Source organism: Carcharhinus amblyrhynchos, chromosome 10 (assembly GCF_965287045.1).
Source record: "Carcharhinus amblyrhynchos chromosome 10, sCarAmb.v2.hapA, whole genome shotgun sequence".
Taxonomy (NCBI): Eukaryota; Metazoa; Chordata; class Chondrichthyes; order Carcharhiniformes; family Carcharhinidae; genus Carcharhinus; species Carcharhinus amblyrhynchos.
Genome location: NC_137333.1, coordinates 82,076,199 through 82,092,877, shown reverse-complemented (window position 1 = coordinate 82,092,877; position 16,679 = coordinate 82,076,199). Strand labels below are relative to the sequence as shown.

The 16,679-nt window shown below is 39.7% G+C and overlaps 1 protein-coding gene across 2 annotated transcripts in view; it reads left to right on the top strand.

Moving 5' to 3' along the window:
- ccdc169 (coiled-coil domain containing 169) overlaps nucleotides 1-16,354 on the top strand; it is a 69,868-nt gene extending 53,514 nt beyond the window's left edge. The window contains exons 6-9 of one of the 2 annotated variants that reach the window (XM_080197945.1): nucleotides 4,200-4,253; nucleotides 14,244-14,311; nucleotides 15,116-15,177; nucleotides 16,077-16,185. In XM_080197945.1, the coding sequence (XP_080054071.1) occupies nucleotides 4,200-4,253; nucleotides 14,244-14,311; nucleotides 15,116-15,164 (171 nt within the window). In that variant the 3' untranslated portion in view covers nucleotides 15,165-15,177; nucleotides 16,077-16,185. Of the gene's footprint in view, nucleotides 1-4,199; nucleotides 4,254-14,243; nucleotides 14,312-15,115; nucleotides 15,178-16,076 lie in introns of both variants that reach the window. The other variant, XM_080197944.1, reaches the window with a different exon arrangement.
- Nucleotides 16,355-16,679: the final 325 nt, after the last annotated feature.

Sequence of the window (16,679 nt, the reverse complement as noted above, 5' to 3'; positions counted from 1 at the left end):
ATACAATTAACAGCATCATTATTCTCAGAGTTCAGTATCTGAAACATTGCAACCTCTGTGTCCCAATATCTATTGAAGAACTGATCAATAATTTCTTTGGACTTCTGTCTGTGAGTCAATATATTCTGAAGTGATGAGCTGAACTGATCCTCCAGTGTTTAGTTGGATCTCTGCTTCTGACATTCCAGAAGAATTGATGCAATGAAGACCTTCATTGCCACTCATTAATATTTATATCTACTGCCGACTTGGGCGCTGTGACTGTAAAGTGGACCACAATGAAGTCTATCCTGGATTGGGAGCACTCCTCAACAATCACCCTCACTTGAGTTCAAGGTAGCCACTTCCTCAGAGTCTGAGAAAGTGAACCGTTTCTTCCCACAAGGAAGGCGACTTTTAAGGGATATTACCTTCTTCCTGACAGCTTTTGAAATAATTTACTGGCCAAAAAGAGTTCTGGGGCTCTCTTCAAACATTCTATCTTCCACTTCAGAAAATACTGGAGAGATGGGTTCTTATATTGTGTTCAGAAGACTACAAGAGACATTCGCCGGAATGCTATTGCCTTGCCCGAATTGGAGCAGGTGAGGAGTGGACAATGGAAATGTCTGTTGACTTCATGCGGGAATTTCCGGTCTCGCTCAAGCGAGGTCATAAAATCCCGCTCGTTATCTTAACAATTCATGAATTTACAAACTTATTACAGAGCTATTTAACCCACAATATACTTTAAAGTGAGTATGAACATTGCAACATTAATGACTATAAGAGATAATTTAACATAGTCTTAGCTCCCTGTTGCTTAGAATCCTTATAAAATATACAATGACACAGCTAACATCAGTTATGGGCATCCATCAATATTCAAAGCAGTGTTACCTGAATCCGAGTATCAGCTGTTGGGCAGTTGGACAGAAAAGTTGTCTGCTTTCCAATATCTAAACCCTTGACGACCAGAGCACTATTGAGTGGGTACACTGCCTCCTTCTGCAATAGTTCTGACTTTCTGAAAGGAAATTGGAATGTTTACACCCTCCAAAAACTGATTATCTTTAGCAACAATGGGTGTTGCCTTCTTGATTAAACCCCTTTTAGATGTGTTCTTAGTAATCACAATTATTTAATTGTTAAAATGCTTTTATTATGTCTTAATCTTATATAATGCCATAATGGGTCATTATGTACTCATAACATGTTCTTAACTTATTTTCTGTTTTCCTTCAGTTGTTTCTATTTTTTCCTATATGTGTTTTAAACTTTTAACAGAGAAATAGAGACTTCCATAGTCTTTCTCATTTTGCAGTAAAGGTACATTCCTATTATCATGTCCAATTCTGATTTCCTAGCTAAGCTTTAGGAAAATCTTCTTAACAGGATTCTAAGAACATAAGAACATAAGAAATAGGACCAGGAGTAGGCCATCTAGCCCCTCGAGCCTGCCCTGCCATTCAATAAGATCATGGCTGATCTGTTGTGTCTCAGTTCCACATTCCCGCCCTCTCCCCATAACCCTTAATCCCCTTGCCTATCAAAAACCTATCAACCTGCGTCTTAAATAAGCAACAGGGAGCTAAGACTATGTTTTATTATCTCTTATAGTCATTAATGTTGCAATGTATAGACTCACTTTAAAGTATAAATATGTAAATTTATGAATTGTTAAGATAATGAGCGGGATTTTATGACATCACTTGAGCGAGACCGGAAATTCCCGCATGAAGTCAACAGACATTTCCATTGTCTGCTCCTTGCCGTTCCGATTTGGTGGCAGGCAAAGCAGTAGAGTCCTGGCAAATGTCTCTTGTAGTCTTCTGAACACAATATAAGCACCAATCTCTCCAGTATTTTCTGAAATAAGGAATAATGGATATCAAGCCCAAACATGGATTCACTTAAGCTTAAGTGAATAAAGCAGTTAAGAGTTCTAATTTATCCTCCCTAAAATTCTCTGCTAACTTTCAGAGCAATTAAGACTCTAATGATACCTTGTGCATGGTATAGACAAGGCCTGACTGCTGTACAGAGCTGTCAAGCTAGTGCTGCCTATGTTTGAAGACTTCTGGGAAAAGATGGCTGTCCATGAATCTGTGTCCATTTTCTCAATTCTATAGTATAATGTCCTAAATATACCTGAATTCTACCTATTATTTGTGTATTTCCTGCACAACTAAAAAATCTAAGAAGCACAACTCTATAAGCTGTCTAAACAATTTGAATTTACTTAAGGCATCCGGAGCCCTCCAACCCAGAATTAGATATTAAATTGTCATGGCATCAAAATTTCTTGTTTTTCTAGAATTCCCTTTCCCAAAATTTTTCCCTTCAATGAAGTCTCCTTCAGTGAGGAAACCTCCTTCTCGACTGAAAGGATAATCATCCCCGCATCATTCATTCTCTGTGGGATATTTTGCAATTTGCCGTGGTGAGTGCTCATAATCTGTGCCGGTGAGTAGAATATGTCTTCTGCATTTTTACTCATACGGGCTTCATATTAGCGCTAACCGCCCCTGTGGAGCATGAGCCTGCTCACCAGCAATGCTGCCACTGTGAACCAGGCCACACCCAAGCTAGCTCCAACCCCAGCTCACAAAAAAGGATTTTGTTAACTTAATTCGGCTCCCTGGAGTCAAAAATGTTTAGCAGGATTTTCATAGAATCCCTACAGTGCAGGAGGAGGCCATTTGATCCATTGAATCTGCATCAACCACAATCCCACCCAGACCCTATTCCCATAACCCTACTTATTTACCCTACTAACCCCCTTACGCTAAGGGGCAATTTAGCATGGCCAATCAATCTAACCCATACATCTTTGGAATGTGGGAGGAAACTGGAGCACCCAGAGGAAACCCGCACGGAATCAGGGAGAATGTGCAAACTCCACAAGACAGTGACCCAAGCTAAGAACTGAACCCCGGTCTCTGGTGCTGTGAGGCAGCAGTGCTAACCACTGTGCTACCATGCTGCCCCTAAGATATTTCCAAAGACATTGCACAGATTAGATATATCAACATCAACTAATTGCAGGTCATGCATTAGGATAAAAGAAAGGATTAAAAGATGAGCAAAAACACAGCTGCTCCTGTGCTCACATCATGTGACCTCACCCTCTTTCCAAACCTCAAATTTTAACCTGTGTGCCTGCTGTGCTGACATATGTGGAAGCACTATGTAACTCCCCGGTTGGGAGAGACACACCGTCCAGCTGCTATTTATTAGAAGTGTTTGTGTGTGCGTTCATCAAATGAGGAGATTTGATTGTTTTTGATGCCCCCTTCCCACATCACAATTAAATAGTTAGCCAACATTCAGAGTTGATGAGTGAATGACAGCCAATTATGCATGGTTAAGGAACACAGTACGACATTAGTACTGCAATGAGAGAAGATTGTTGAGAAAATACTATGTAATGGAAATATTGTGCTCGATTCTTCCAGGCCAGTCTTTGTGAACTAGGAGACATGAATTGCTTGTATTTAATTTATATTGAAACAATCTGTACTACCTTGACGATTCTTTTTTTAATAATGAAATCTAAATAGGTCACTGTTTCTTTTAATATTTTCTTCAAACTGCACCCAAGTTTGTTTATTGTAATAGGTTTCCTATTTGATCGTTTGAATTCTTACCAATGAAAGGAGCAACTTCCCTGCCCCCCCCACCCCCAAGTTAAATTGCTGTGATAAAGTAATGTACTTTTGTTTAAATCAATTTAGCAGAGCCGCTGATTGTTTTAAAAAAAATGTACTCATTACCAAGTATTTGGTAATTGGTATGGACTGCGTTAGATAGAAAAGTGATACACATATACGTTATTCTAAACACTGAGTCATTGATTTCTAGGATACTTCAGAACCTAAGCTGCAAAATATTGGTAATTAAAACAAGTTTGCCATGAATAGCAAGTGAAGGTACTTAATGATTCTTTAGAGTTATTTACTTCCTTGGTTTCTGAATGATGATAACTACTTAACAAACATCTATTCATACTTGAAGTATATTTACTCGTATAGTGCGTGGGAAATGAGGAGCTCTTCCAACAAAATGAGTTTGTTTGGCTAAAACGATAACACCATAGCTGCACCTATGGCTAATCAACAATTTATGCTGGGCAACGTTTAAGCCAAAGTAAAATCAATTTTCATCACATAATTGAATCAGTTAATTGTCATTCTTTGTTGAACAATCTTTTCTTTCAGGCTTATTATAAGGCCAACGATGAGCGTCGCACGTACCTGTCAGAAATTGCACAAGTAAGTTTTATTACGTTTGTCAACAAATTGGAATCATGCAGTGCTTACCAAGACATTCCAACGTGTTCCTTGACATTTCTTTTGATGAGTTTGTAAACTAATTTACAACTTTGTTATTAATTATTTAGCAAAGACAAATCCCCAAAGACAAGCAATAGCCTCCTCATTAGTCTGCCACTTAGTCTCTAGGTGGGACACTCCTGAGCAATGTGCAGCACTGTTTGTGTCTTGTTAAAACAACCTTTAACAACCTTGTGAAAACAGTCACACAAGAACATCATCATTGGGCTCAAAACTGTTGCAGAGAATTCTGATCCATACTAATCTCTCTTTTTCTCTCCTTCTGTTCATTTAATTTACTTTTGAAAGGAAAAATATTGATTGATGAATGAATTCTTTGTGGTAGTGCCTGGATAGATCTAGAGGCTGAAAAGTATGATCCATATTCCACTTGAGTGATTTGCTCGAAAAAGTCAAGGAGGTTGCAAAGGTGCATCTGTTACCAGTATTTCAGTTTGCTAACACTTTTTTTAATGAACTGCATAAAAGACAATATTACAAGAAAGCATTCAACTGATTCAAGTACAGTTAACTATTCAAATTCAATTTCTTTGTCCTTTATGCTTTTATATTTTTTCTTTCAAACTACTTATCCAGTTCCTTCTGAAATAATTCAATAGGCACTTGTTTAAAGCATTGAATGTTGTAATGATCCTACGTGCAGGAGAAAAAATACTTCCAACTTCCTCTTTCATTCTTTTACTGCTCATTTTTATTAGAGATTCAGCCCCTTGAAACAATTCGGCTTTTTAATTTTCTTTCATATTTCTGCTGTATTGTTTTTGTCCTTCCTCACTTTTATCACTGTAAATTTTTCTTTCTTCCTGCTGTATGGTTACTGCAGAAAGGTACATAACACATCACTCTCTCGCTCTGTCCTATCTTCCGAGTTTCCACGCAGTTTTACTTCTTTGTACAGCAGGGCCTCCCAAACTGTTAGTGATGACCTCTGAGAGATTTTGGGGCCCTGATGTGGAGAAGCTGACGTTGGACTGGAGTAAACACGGTAAAAAGTCTCACAACACCAAGTTTAAGTCCAACCAGATTATTTGATAGTAAACCCACAAGCTTTCAGGGTTTGCCCCTTCGTCAGGTGAGTCACTCAGTATTATCAGTATTTCACAGTATTATCAGTATTTCAGTTTGCTTTGTATTATCAGTATTTCACAGTATTGTCAGTATTATCAGTATTTCACAGTATTGTCAGTATTTCACAGTATTTGTCAGTATTGTCAGTATTTCACAGTATTGTCAGTATTTCACAGTATTTCACAGTATTATCAGTATTTCACAGTATTTGTCAGTATTGTCAGTATTTCACAGTATTGTCAGTATTTCACAGTATTGTCAGTATTTCACAGTATTGTCAGTATTATCAGTATTTCACAGTATTTGTCAGTATTGTCAGTATTTGTCAGTATTGTCAGTATTTCACAGTATTGTCAGTATTTCACAGTATTGTCAGTATTATCAGTATTTCACTTTGAGTCACCTGACGAAGGGGCAAACCCCGAAAGCTTATGGGTTTACTATCAAATAAACTGGTTGGACTTTAACCTGGTGTTGTGAGACTTTTTATCAGATTTTGGGGCCGCAGGCTCTGAGGCAATAATGGCTGCCATAAAGTTTGAACTGATTTCTGACAGCTTTAAATGCTTGTGTTTTTTGTTGTTGGTGGGCACGACCAACTAGACTACTCTCAGGCCTGATTACTGCTGCTGCTATAAAAAGGTTAGGCATTCATGTTCTACCCCCCACTTCCCCACCCAGCAGCCTTTTCTTCAATAATCATAGAATTCCTACAGTGCAGAAGGAGGCCATTTGGCCTATCGAGCCCATACTGGAACAATCCTATCCGGGCCCTATCCCCGTAGCCCCACATATTTACCCTGCTGATTTATCCTGACATTAAGGGGCAATTTAGCACGGCCAATCCACCTAATCCGTACATCTTTGGAGTGTGGGAGGAAATCGGAGCTCCTGGAGGAAATCCACGCAGACACAGGGAGATTGTGTGAACTCCACACAGACAGTCACCCAAGACTGGAATTGAACCCAAGTCCCTGGCGCTGTGAGTTAACAGTGTTAACCACTGCACCACCCTAGACTTGGAACTTTAAATCAGGATCATAATGCATTAATGCTCATTGTAATGAATTAATAATCAGGATTGAAATTACTTTAATTAAAGATTTCCTATTGCATCAATAATCGGTGTTCTATTGATTCAATAATCAGGAAATTATTTTATCAATAATCATGATACTACAGTTGCCAGAATTATTTCAGTTAACAAACAGAATCCTATTATACCAATAATCAGGATCCTTCACATTGAAGTAATTTGCCAAATTTGTCAATAATCATGATCCTATAAAATTAATCAGAATGTCATTGCATTAATAATGAGTCCAAATACATTAATGAAAAAATTATGAAATATTAATCTATGACCTCATGCATCAATCCTAATAGTTTAGAAGTTGATGGGTGCCCAGATCATCATTTGAGGTTAAAACCTCACCCATTACACAATTATTAGGTCTCTTGCCCCCCCCTCCCCCCTACCCCCACACAATTATTGGGGTCTCTATCTATCCTCTCCCACTGCACAATTATCAGGGGCACTCACCTCTCCTCCCCCTCACCCCACCCCCCACCTGCACAATTATCAGGGGCACAACCCTTCCCCCACTGCACAGTTATTGAGGGCATTCACCTCCCCTCACCTCCCCTGCACAATTATCAGGGGCTCTCCCCATCTCCCTCATCTGCCCCCACTGCACAATTATTGAGGCACTCACCTCCCTCACTGCCCCCCTATCCCACCCAACCACACAATTATTGGGAGCTCTCTCACATTTTGGCTCCCCTGAGGCCTGCCCCAGCACTGCCCTTGGCACAAGTTGGCATTGTCAGGCTGGCGCTGCCAAGCTGGCACTACCTGCATCACAGCTTATGCTCCTAGGGAATTCAGGTGCAAAATTGCCCCCAACAGCTGGAACAGCCATTCCCTTATTCATTCCCCATGGTAATGCTTTGACCAGAGTTGGCCTTCCTGGTTTGAATTTAAACAAAAGCTTTGCAGTTAACTATTGCCTGGTACATTCCCCATAGCAACAATTTAACAATCAGAGATCACTGGCCAACCAATCAGCACTCTCTCTTCATGAAGTATAATTTGCTGTTTCCTTTAAGATTTAGTATTCTTGCCAGTAGATCCTGGTGAGTACAAGATGAAAAGCTTCAACAACTTGTCTCTTTTCTGCAGCAATGAAAAGCATCTCTGGCCCTGAAAAATGAATTTTATATTGTGGAATGTAGAATTCTCCAGTATGAATATAAAATGACATGTATAAAAAAAGTTTAAAAGTTTATTGTAAGTCAGCTTCTACCTTAATTGCACACATATGTCATGACTATTTATTTCACTATCAGTAAAATGTAATTAAAAGTGAAGGACAATCAGTGATATTACTTCCTAATTTACTGTCTGTGAGCAATGTGATTGGCTACCCTGCTTAATGGTACCATTGTGTTGGATATCTTTAGAATCATAGAATCAAAGAACCCTAAGTGCAGAAGGTGGCCATTCAGCCCATCAAGCCTGCACTGACAACAACCCCATTCAGGCCCTATCCTTGTAACCCCATGTATTTACCCTGCTAATCTCCCTGACACAAAGGATCAATTTACCATGGCCAATCCACCTAACTTGCACATACTTGGATTGTGGGAGGAAACCTACGCAGACACGGGGAGAACATACAAACTCCACACAGGTCTTTCACCCAAGGCTGGAACTGAACCTGACTCCCTGGCACTGTGAGGCAGCAGTGCTAACCACTGTGCCAGTGTACATTTGACTTAGCACCCCTCGGAGAAGAGTAAATCCATGCTGTAGAGATAGCTAGATCTCTGTGAGCAGCTTTGAGATCGGCAATGAATGCAATTGTTTTGTGATTGACTGTGAAACACAAGCCATTAAAAACAATTGACACAGTCAGTACGTTCTTGAATTGCAACGTTCAGAAACCTTGCCAGAATTAAATGATTTCTCTGATTAATGATTGAGTTTGGGAACAACTCATCCTTCCTTCCTTAGTTTGCCTGTTCCTAAAATAATTGCTTTTTTTTTAGTAACATTTATTTCCTTGTAAGACTAAAGTCCAAATGACTATAGGCTACTCTCCCCTTTGCGGGGGCAAGCTAGATGCCTGGTGGTGTTTTAACCTGAGGATGACCAGACTTCAGTGAGGGGAAAATTTGGGAAAGCAGGGCCTTCATGAATAATCTCAGGCAGTACGGGAATTGAACCTGCATTGTTGGCATCACTCTGCATCACTAACTCGCTGCCCAGCCAACTGAGCTAAAGAGCATATTGGAAAGGTTAATTGGCACTGAATTTACAAAGTACTTCTTATTGGTGATCAGTTGATTAATTCCTCAGGAGATCAAAACAGAAGGGCAAAATTTCATACTTGGATTCAATTTGCTAAAATTGATGACTTTAAGGTGAGCAATTACTTAATCCATCCTTTCATATAAGATTACATTTTAGGGGTGGAAATTGCCATTGGTAATCTCTAGATTCATTTGTATTCAATTCCATTGCCTCATTTCACTCTCCATTTCTGTTCTTAGTTTTAGGATTGAGCAAATCAAAAAGTTGCCAATCTGTATTACATTAACCATTTTCATCAGAGTTCTTACATTATTTTCAAAAATAACCTTCTCCTTTGCCAAATTTGGGTAGGAAGGAGTTAATAGGAAGCTAATCTCCTTGTAATTTCTACAATTAAATACTGTAGCAATGGGACTGAATTTAATTAGTACCTTTCACATGAGCTAGCTTAATAATTAAAGCTACAGGTTCCACAGCTCTTTGACTTTACATAGCTTAGTCTGTTAAAAATAACATACATGTCAATCAATACTGTAGTTTTGTTTTTAAAAAAGCATATTGTGAACAGTGAGCACTGATCATAACTTTGTAGAAATTTGCTACCAGTTTAGTCCAATCCTATGTTTATTGACAACAGAATTTCCCTTATTTATAATTTTTACTGTCTGCACAATATAATTATTTTTATGCACTGAATTCAAATTTCATTTGTGCCTTTACATAAGAATGCAAATGATTGAACAGATTGAAATAACAACCTTCTGCAATTCCACCAGTGGAAAATAAGCTTTGCTTTTTTTTTCTCTTTCTCATGAACAGTTCGGGATGGGCAATAAATGCTTGCCCTGTCGGCAATGCCCACATCCCATGGATTCCATGCTGCACGGTAGCACAGTAGCCTCACAGCGCCAAGGACCAGGGTTCAATTCCGGCCTCAGGTCACTGCCTGTGTGGAGTTTGCACATTCTCCCTGTGTCTGCGTGGGTTTCCTCTGGGTGCTCCAGCTTCCACCTACAGCCCAAAGATGTGTGGGTTAGGTGGGATTGGCCATTCTAAATTTATCTTAGTATCAGGGGATTAGCAGGGGAAATATGTGGGGTTATGGGGATAGGGACTTGGTGGGATTGTGGTTGGTGCAGACGCGATTGACCAAATGGCCTCCTTCTTCTGCACTGTACGGATTCTATGATTCTATGATTTAAAAAGAACATATTTGTAGGCTACAGCTGGATATTGTGTGCAGTTTTGGTGTCCTTAACTGAGGAAGGGTGTCCTTGCTACAGAGGGAGTACAGTAAAGGTTTACCAGGCTGATTCCTGGGACAGCAGGTCTATTCGATGAGGGGGAGACAAAGTCGGTTAGGATTTTATTCACTAGCGTTTAGAAGAATGAGAAGCAATCTTGTAGAAACTTATAAAATTCTAACAGGGTTAGACAGGATAGACTCAGAAAGAATGTGGGGGAGTCCAGAACTAGAGGTCATAGTTTGAGGATAAGGGGTAAATCTTTTAGGATTGAGGTGAGGAGAAATTTCTTCACCCAGAGAGCAGTGAATGTGTAGAATTCACTACCACAGAAGGTAGTTGAGGCCAAAATGTTGCCTAATTTCAAGAAGAAGTTAGATATAACTCTAGGGGCTAAAGGGATCAAGGAATATGGGGGGAACAGGGGTGCGGGGGGAGGCTGGGGGTTCAGGATGTTGAATTTGATGATCAGCCATGATCATAATGAATGGCGGAGCAGGCTTGAAGAGCCAAATGGCCTACTCCTGCTTCTAGTTTCTATATTTTGATTGAGATTATTCAAAGGTGAGATAACTGATGATGAAACGTTGGAGCTGACAGACATGAGTAAGCCAGCTCTGCAAGACATTAATCACTGGAGGTGACATCTTTATAATTCCTCTTCAAGTAAACCTGTTCATCTAAAATTGGGCGGATAAGCAGAGGAGAACTTCTATCCCTTAGTTATCAGCTGATTAAACCCCAGTAGTACTCCTGTACACAATTTGAATTTCTTGAACCTTGCTTTTTATCAACTTGTGGTTTTACTTTTTGAAATTAGGAAGTAGGGTGTGTCTTTATTGGAAGGAAATGTGTAGCATATTCCATCTGTGTGGAATTTTTAAACAACCGATTGGCAACTTTTATGTACAGTGATGAGTTTCCGTGCATCAGATGCCTAATTAACAAAAAACAAGACACAAAACTGCTTCTGCACGCTTTTACCCATAATCATACAATACTCTGAAACATAAACCAGTTTATAGATAGATCATTCAGCAGGTCAAACTTGTATTTCTTATTGATCAGACTCGTTTAAAATATGGTGCACAAATAAAATGGGACAATATTTACCTCAGGTCACATATAAATTGGAAGATAAGTCCAGATGGTGGAACAGATTTTCCCTCCCTTTCCTAATAATGAAAAGGAAAAAAAAGTGCAGATAGGCATGCAATAATTTTTCAATTAGTTTGGGTCTTGTCCATATGCTAATTTGATCAATTCTTGCAGTAGCAACATAATGGAACATGGCAAATCACAGAATAGCTACAGCACTGAAGGAGGCCATTCAGCCCATTGTGCCTATACCTGTTCTGTCCTGTACTTAATTATATTCCTCAATTTACACTGTACTTTAGCTTCCAGAGGAATGTATGATGTGTAGATGCTGGCGTTAGTCTGGGGTGGGCACAGTAGGAAGTCTCACAACAACGGGTTAAAATCCAAAAGGTTCATTTGGAATCATGAGCTTTCGGAGCGCTGCTCCTTCCTCAGGTAAATGGAGAGTTGGGTTCACAAACACGGCATATATAGACAGAGATGCAATTGCAAGATAATGGTTGGAATGCATCCAATCTCTCTTGTGCAGACATTCATGATGACCTTCTGGTGTTCACAAACAATCTGAATATTGAGAGAGTGGTATCCCCTGTGATTGATGGAAGACTCTAGGCTGCTGTGTGCAGTCAATCACTGCCTGAACTTGAGAACCATGTCACCAACAACCCTCTTGTGTTTGACTGGTCTCATCTGCGACAAAATGGACCTAAGTGGCAATATGGAAAGCAAAGCATGGGTGACCTTGGAGTTGCACTTGGAGAGGCAACAGATTGAGAGACCCTGGAGATGTCGCCAGCAGATTCCTGGAAAGAGCAAGAGGTAAAGATATCCAGAGTTGTGGAGACCTTGATGATCACTGGCAGTGGCAGCCCACCAGGCCCTCTCGGAAAGAGGTCTTCTTCCAGGAAGCTGCAGGTATAAGGAATGAACTGCTTTGAAAGCCTGAGCTTCCTGTCGCACTCTTGCTGTATCACATCAGAGAAGCTCATCCTCTGTATACTTTGCTGGGGATAGCACTTTCTTCAAACTGGTGCTGTGTCCGTGTCCATTCTCTCTGTCCTGTGGAGCAACATATGGTCAAAGAGGAGACAGCTGATGTTGGCATTGTTGTTGTTCCTGCTGCAGCCAGTGGAGATGTTGGAATGGTTCCAGCTGCTGTGTGCCGTTGTTCTTGGCTCCTGTTGTTCCTCATCAGATGTCCATGAGACTGTTGCACAATTTCCTCCTGTTCTGTAATGAAGACTTACAGCAGGGGAAGCAGAGTAAATATATTTCAAGCTTGGTGAAATGACCTCCACAAATTTGGAAATCTCCTTCAACGCAGTGAAAGCTGGCTCTCAGAACAAGACTTGTAAATGTAACCAGAAAATTAAATGCTGGAAAATCTCAGCAGGTCTGGCAGCATCTGTATGGAGACAAAAGAACTGATGTTGAGAGTTCAGATGACCCTTTGTCAAAGTGTGAGTCAGGGCGGCACAGTGGCACAATGGTTAGCATTGCTGCCTCATAGCACCAGAGACCTGGGTTCAATTCCAGCCTCGGTTCACTATGTGGAGTTTGCACATTCTTCTCATGTCTGCTTGGGTTTCCTCTGGGCTCTCCGGTTTACCTTCCATTGTCCAAAGATGTGTTGCTTAGATTGATTGGCTATGCTAAATTGACCCTAGTGTTAGAGGGATTAGCAGGGTAAATATGTGGGGTTACAGGAATAGAGCCTGGGTGGGATTGTGGTTGGTGCAGACTCTCTGGGCTGAATGGCTGTAGGGGACCTATGAATGAATGTGAGCCCTTCAATGAGGCTGGCCACAAGCATTTGCAATTTCACACTTTAAAGACATCACAGCATTATGAGATTCATTGAACAATAAGTGCTCACTGTGTTCCTGCCTTGTTGATCCTGATAAGTTCCGTACAGCTATGGAAACCCATGCTCTGGCTGTTAAATCCTCAGTTAATTACCCAGTTTCATGTTTTAATTACTTACCAAACAGCTTCACTAGATTGCCTGCCTGCTTGTCTGAAAACTCAAAACGGGTTAAATCTGGAGTGGGATAGGTCATGTCGGGTTTCAAGCCTGATGCCACTGTTCAAGGACTTAACTCTCTGCTTATACCCAAAACCCACCTCACCAACTTTAGCAGTTCAAATGCATTTGATACTTCAAAAAGTAAATTAGACTTGGATTGAGACATTGTATCAAATAGGTCATGAATTAAACAAACTAGAACTGACTCTTTTCCAGTCAACACATATGAGATTATTGTGGGTGTAGAATAACTGCTTGTATTTTCTACTTTGTGAAAATTGTAGACCTCATTATCCTGCAATATATTGATATGAAGGTAATGCATGTGAGGTTCTGTAGATAGAGCACTGGCAATGGGAGATCATACTGACCCTTGGGCTTTCTTTGCTATTCAGTACAATCATGGCTGATCTTCCACCTTAACTCCACTTTCCCACCTTCTCTTCTGTTCCTTAATTCCAAACTTGTCTATCTCAGTCTTAAATATAGTCAAAAATGAGCACCCATGGCTCTCTGGGATAGAGAATTCCAAACATCCACAATCCATTCCCTCTGAATGAAGAAATTGCTCCATATTTTAACTGTTAGAACAGGTTATTTTCAGTTGTTGCTGACATGGACCAACTTGTTTTTTAAAGGGTTGGGGATTAAAATAACTTCAGGTTATGACTGTTCTACAGACCTTACTGCCTTTCAAAAGCATTTATGTCTGCGTTAAAATTCTTGAATCCCACACTGCAGGTTAAGACTCCTGCTCTAGTGAAATGGGGTCTGTTTGAACTCAACAATGAGTTCAGATGGCCCTACTGAGTTTGGGTTTCCCTCGTGTGAATCATACCCCTTTCCCTTACTGGCGAAAATTAGATCTATTGGAAATGGTAGTGGGACTTTCAATTCCAGGTTCATTTGCCATTTTTAAAGGTCCAGCCTCTGAAAGTTCAGGCTGTCAGCTCAGTGAATGTGGGAGTGTTCCTATTGTTGGTTCTTCCTCTGTGCCCAATACAGAAGTTTAAAATATACAACTTTGTTACCAAATTAAGTAGAGGACTGTATGAAGCATTCAAATGAATAAATATTGCCATCCAATCGCTTTCTTGAGTTTGTGAATTTTTCAACAAAATATTGATTTTTTTTATCCAATTGATGATCTTTAGGCAACCTTATTGATTGAAACAGCAAAGAAGCAGAAGACAATATGGTCAAGAGAAAAGAATGTTTTGAAGTAAGTATATTATCTATTTGTCATGCCACTTATTCCTAGATAATTGTAAATAAACTATTTTGAGGCCAAGACGGTGCATTTAATAGCACAGTTAATATAATAAATCACACACAGTGTTTCTGATTATGATACTGAACAGTTGTGGAAGAGTAATGACCAACAAGGAAGGATGCAATACTTTTATTTGTTCATGGGATGTGGGCATCACTGGCTGAGCCAGCATTTATTGTCCACCTCAGATGGCATTTAAGAGTCACCTGTCAAATGAGACAAACTATCTCTTAATTTCATCCTCCATGAATTTAGGTACTGACCCTTGGGCTTGCTTTGCCATTCAGTACAATCATGGCCAATCTTCCACCTTAACTCCACTTTTTCACCTGCTCCTCTGTTCCTTAATTCCAAGAGACCAGAAACACTTGTCTGTCTCAGTCTTAAATATAGTCAAAAATGAGCACCCATGGCCCTCTGGGATAGAGAATTCCAAACATCCACAATCCATCCCTCTGAATGAAAGAGTTTTTGTTATATCAAAACTCTGAGTAGGACTTGATCCCTCAGCCAAACTACTAGAATCTCTTTCAACCCATAACCTAACTCTCGCCAGTTCAAGTCCAATTTCTTTCTCCCTCTGGAGTTCAAGTTCAAGCTTTCGCATTTCCATTTCTCTTGCTCTTTATTTTTCTTTTTCGTCCAAATCAAGATCTTGCTTTTCCCTAGCTCAAGCTACGTCACCTGCAATTGAATTCTAGCTAATTCAACTAAATTGCTATCTGTGTTAACATTTTCTTTTTCCAATCTCAGATGCTGTGGCATTTCCTCAATTATATCTGCTTTCGCCTTGATCTCTTAACTCTTCTACTAACGTGAGTAGCATGGTTAACCTTGGTTAACTCTCAGGGAGAAACCTTCCTTCTCCAGAAAAGTGTTTGCAACAATCAAAGCCATTTTGCTTTCAATCAGTATAGTAAAATTCACCATGGCAACCTTATCATCCTTAACCCCAGCAAGTACCAGGAATTGTATTCGTCTGTAGATTCAAAATCCTGCAAGAGCCCCCAGTTTCAGCTATGATCCTTGACCATAACCCAATGTTTTTGGTAAGATTTGGTTAGGGATCAATAATTGTTGTTTAAATAGACAAAGTTTGAGATTCAAGACACTTGCTCAGTGATTGAAGTGACAAGATTCCATGGGTTTTGAACAAAGATGAATGTTACTGTACAAGATCAATGTGCAGTTGTCTCTGTCTCCGACCTAGGACTTTTTCATTTTGAAATGTATCCATGTCCCCTGCTCTAGGATGTTTAATGGCGCTCTGCTCCTGATCACATGACAATATAATTTTCCATCACTGTACAGACATGATTGGCCCATCCTCGGCCCAATGAATTTACACAGCTGAATTGTTTATGTGCATCCCACTCCCAGTCTGTTCACGTGCAAAATCTCTAAGATCTGTCAGGATTCAGAGTTCCAAATCTCCAGCTCTCTGATGAGATAAGTCCGGGTTCATAACAGTCCCAGTAGCAACAAAGAAGAACATTTCCCCTCAAGTATAGTATGGGTGTCAAACTGAAACCAAATAGAAAATAACACGCCAGATAGATATCATGACTTTCCAAGTTTGATGTGTTTTTATTCGAAATGAGGATGATCTGAACAGCGGGTTTTGCACGTTCTAATGGTCTTAAATTGTTGCAAATGTTGAATGCAGTGAAATTTTTTCAGACAAATAACCAGCAGACAATTATGTTTCTTTCAGAGAAAAGTACAATGTGCCAACAGCTCAAAGGATTGTAGATCTCAAGAAAGGACCAATTAAAAAGACTGCAGCATTGAAGCAGCTTCCAAAATTGCAGCACTGACGTTAGAACATTATTATGGAACACATATGGTGTTATATGTGTCAGAGAAACCTGTTATTTACAGCATTTATGTCCTAATTTTAGAAGGGTTGATTTAATTGTTGCTAATCTGAATTAGAGATATATTTGGTTGTGTTGAAGTGGTAATAAAGGTTTGGACATTGTTAAAATTCAATAGGTTAACTTAGTGTAGTGATTTTCAATGATTTTATTTGTACTTGAAATTTTTACTAAATTTCCAATAAAATCTCTCCCTTTAGTTACTTGCTTCCCTGCAGGAATGTTGGATAGGTAAGTAACAAGTTTAGTAAAGCGGCAGGACTCTCATTACTCAGTTAGAAGGTCATGGGTCTAAACCTGCAAAGGTTTAAGCTTTTTAGTGTGAATGGAATGCAGCACTGGCACATAAAACCATAAAATATAGGTGCAGAATTAGGTCATTTGGCCTATCGAGTCACAGAACATAGAGCATAGAAAAACTACAGCACAAACAGGCCCTT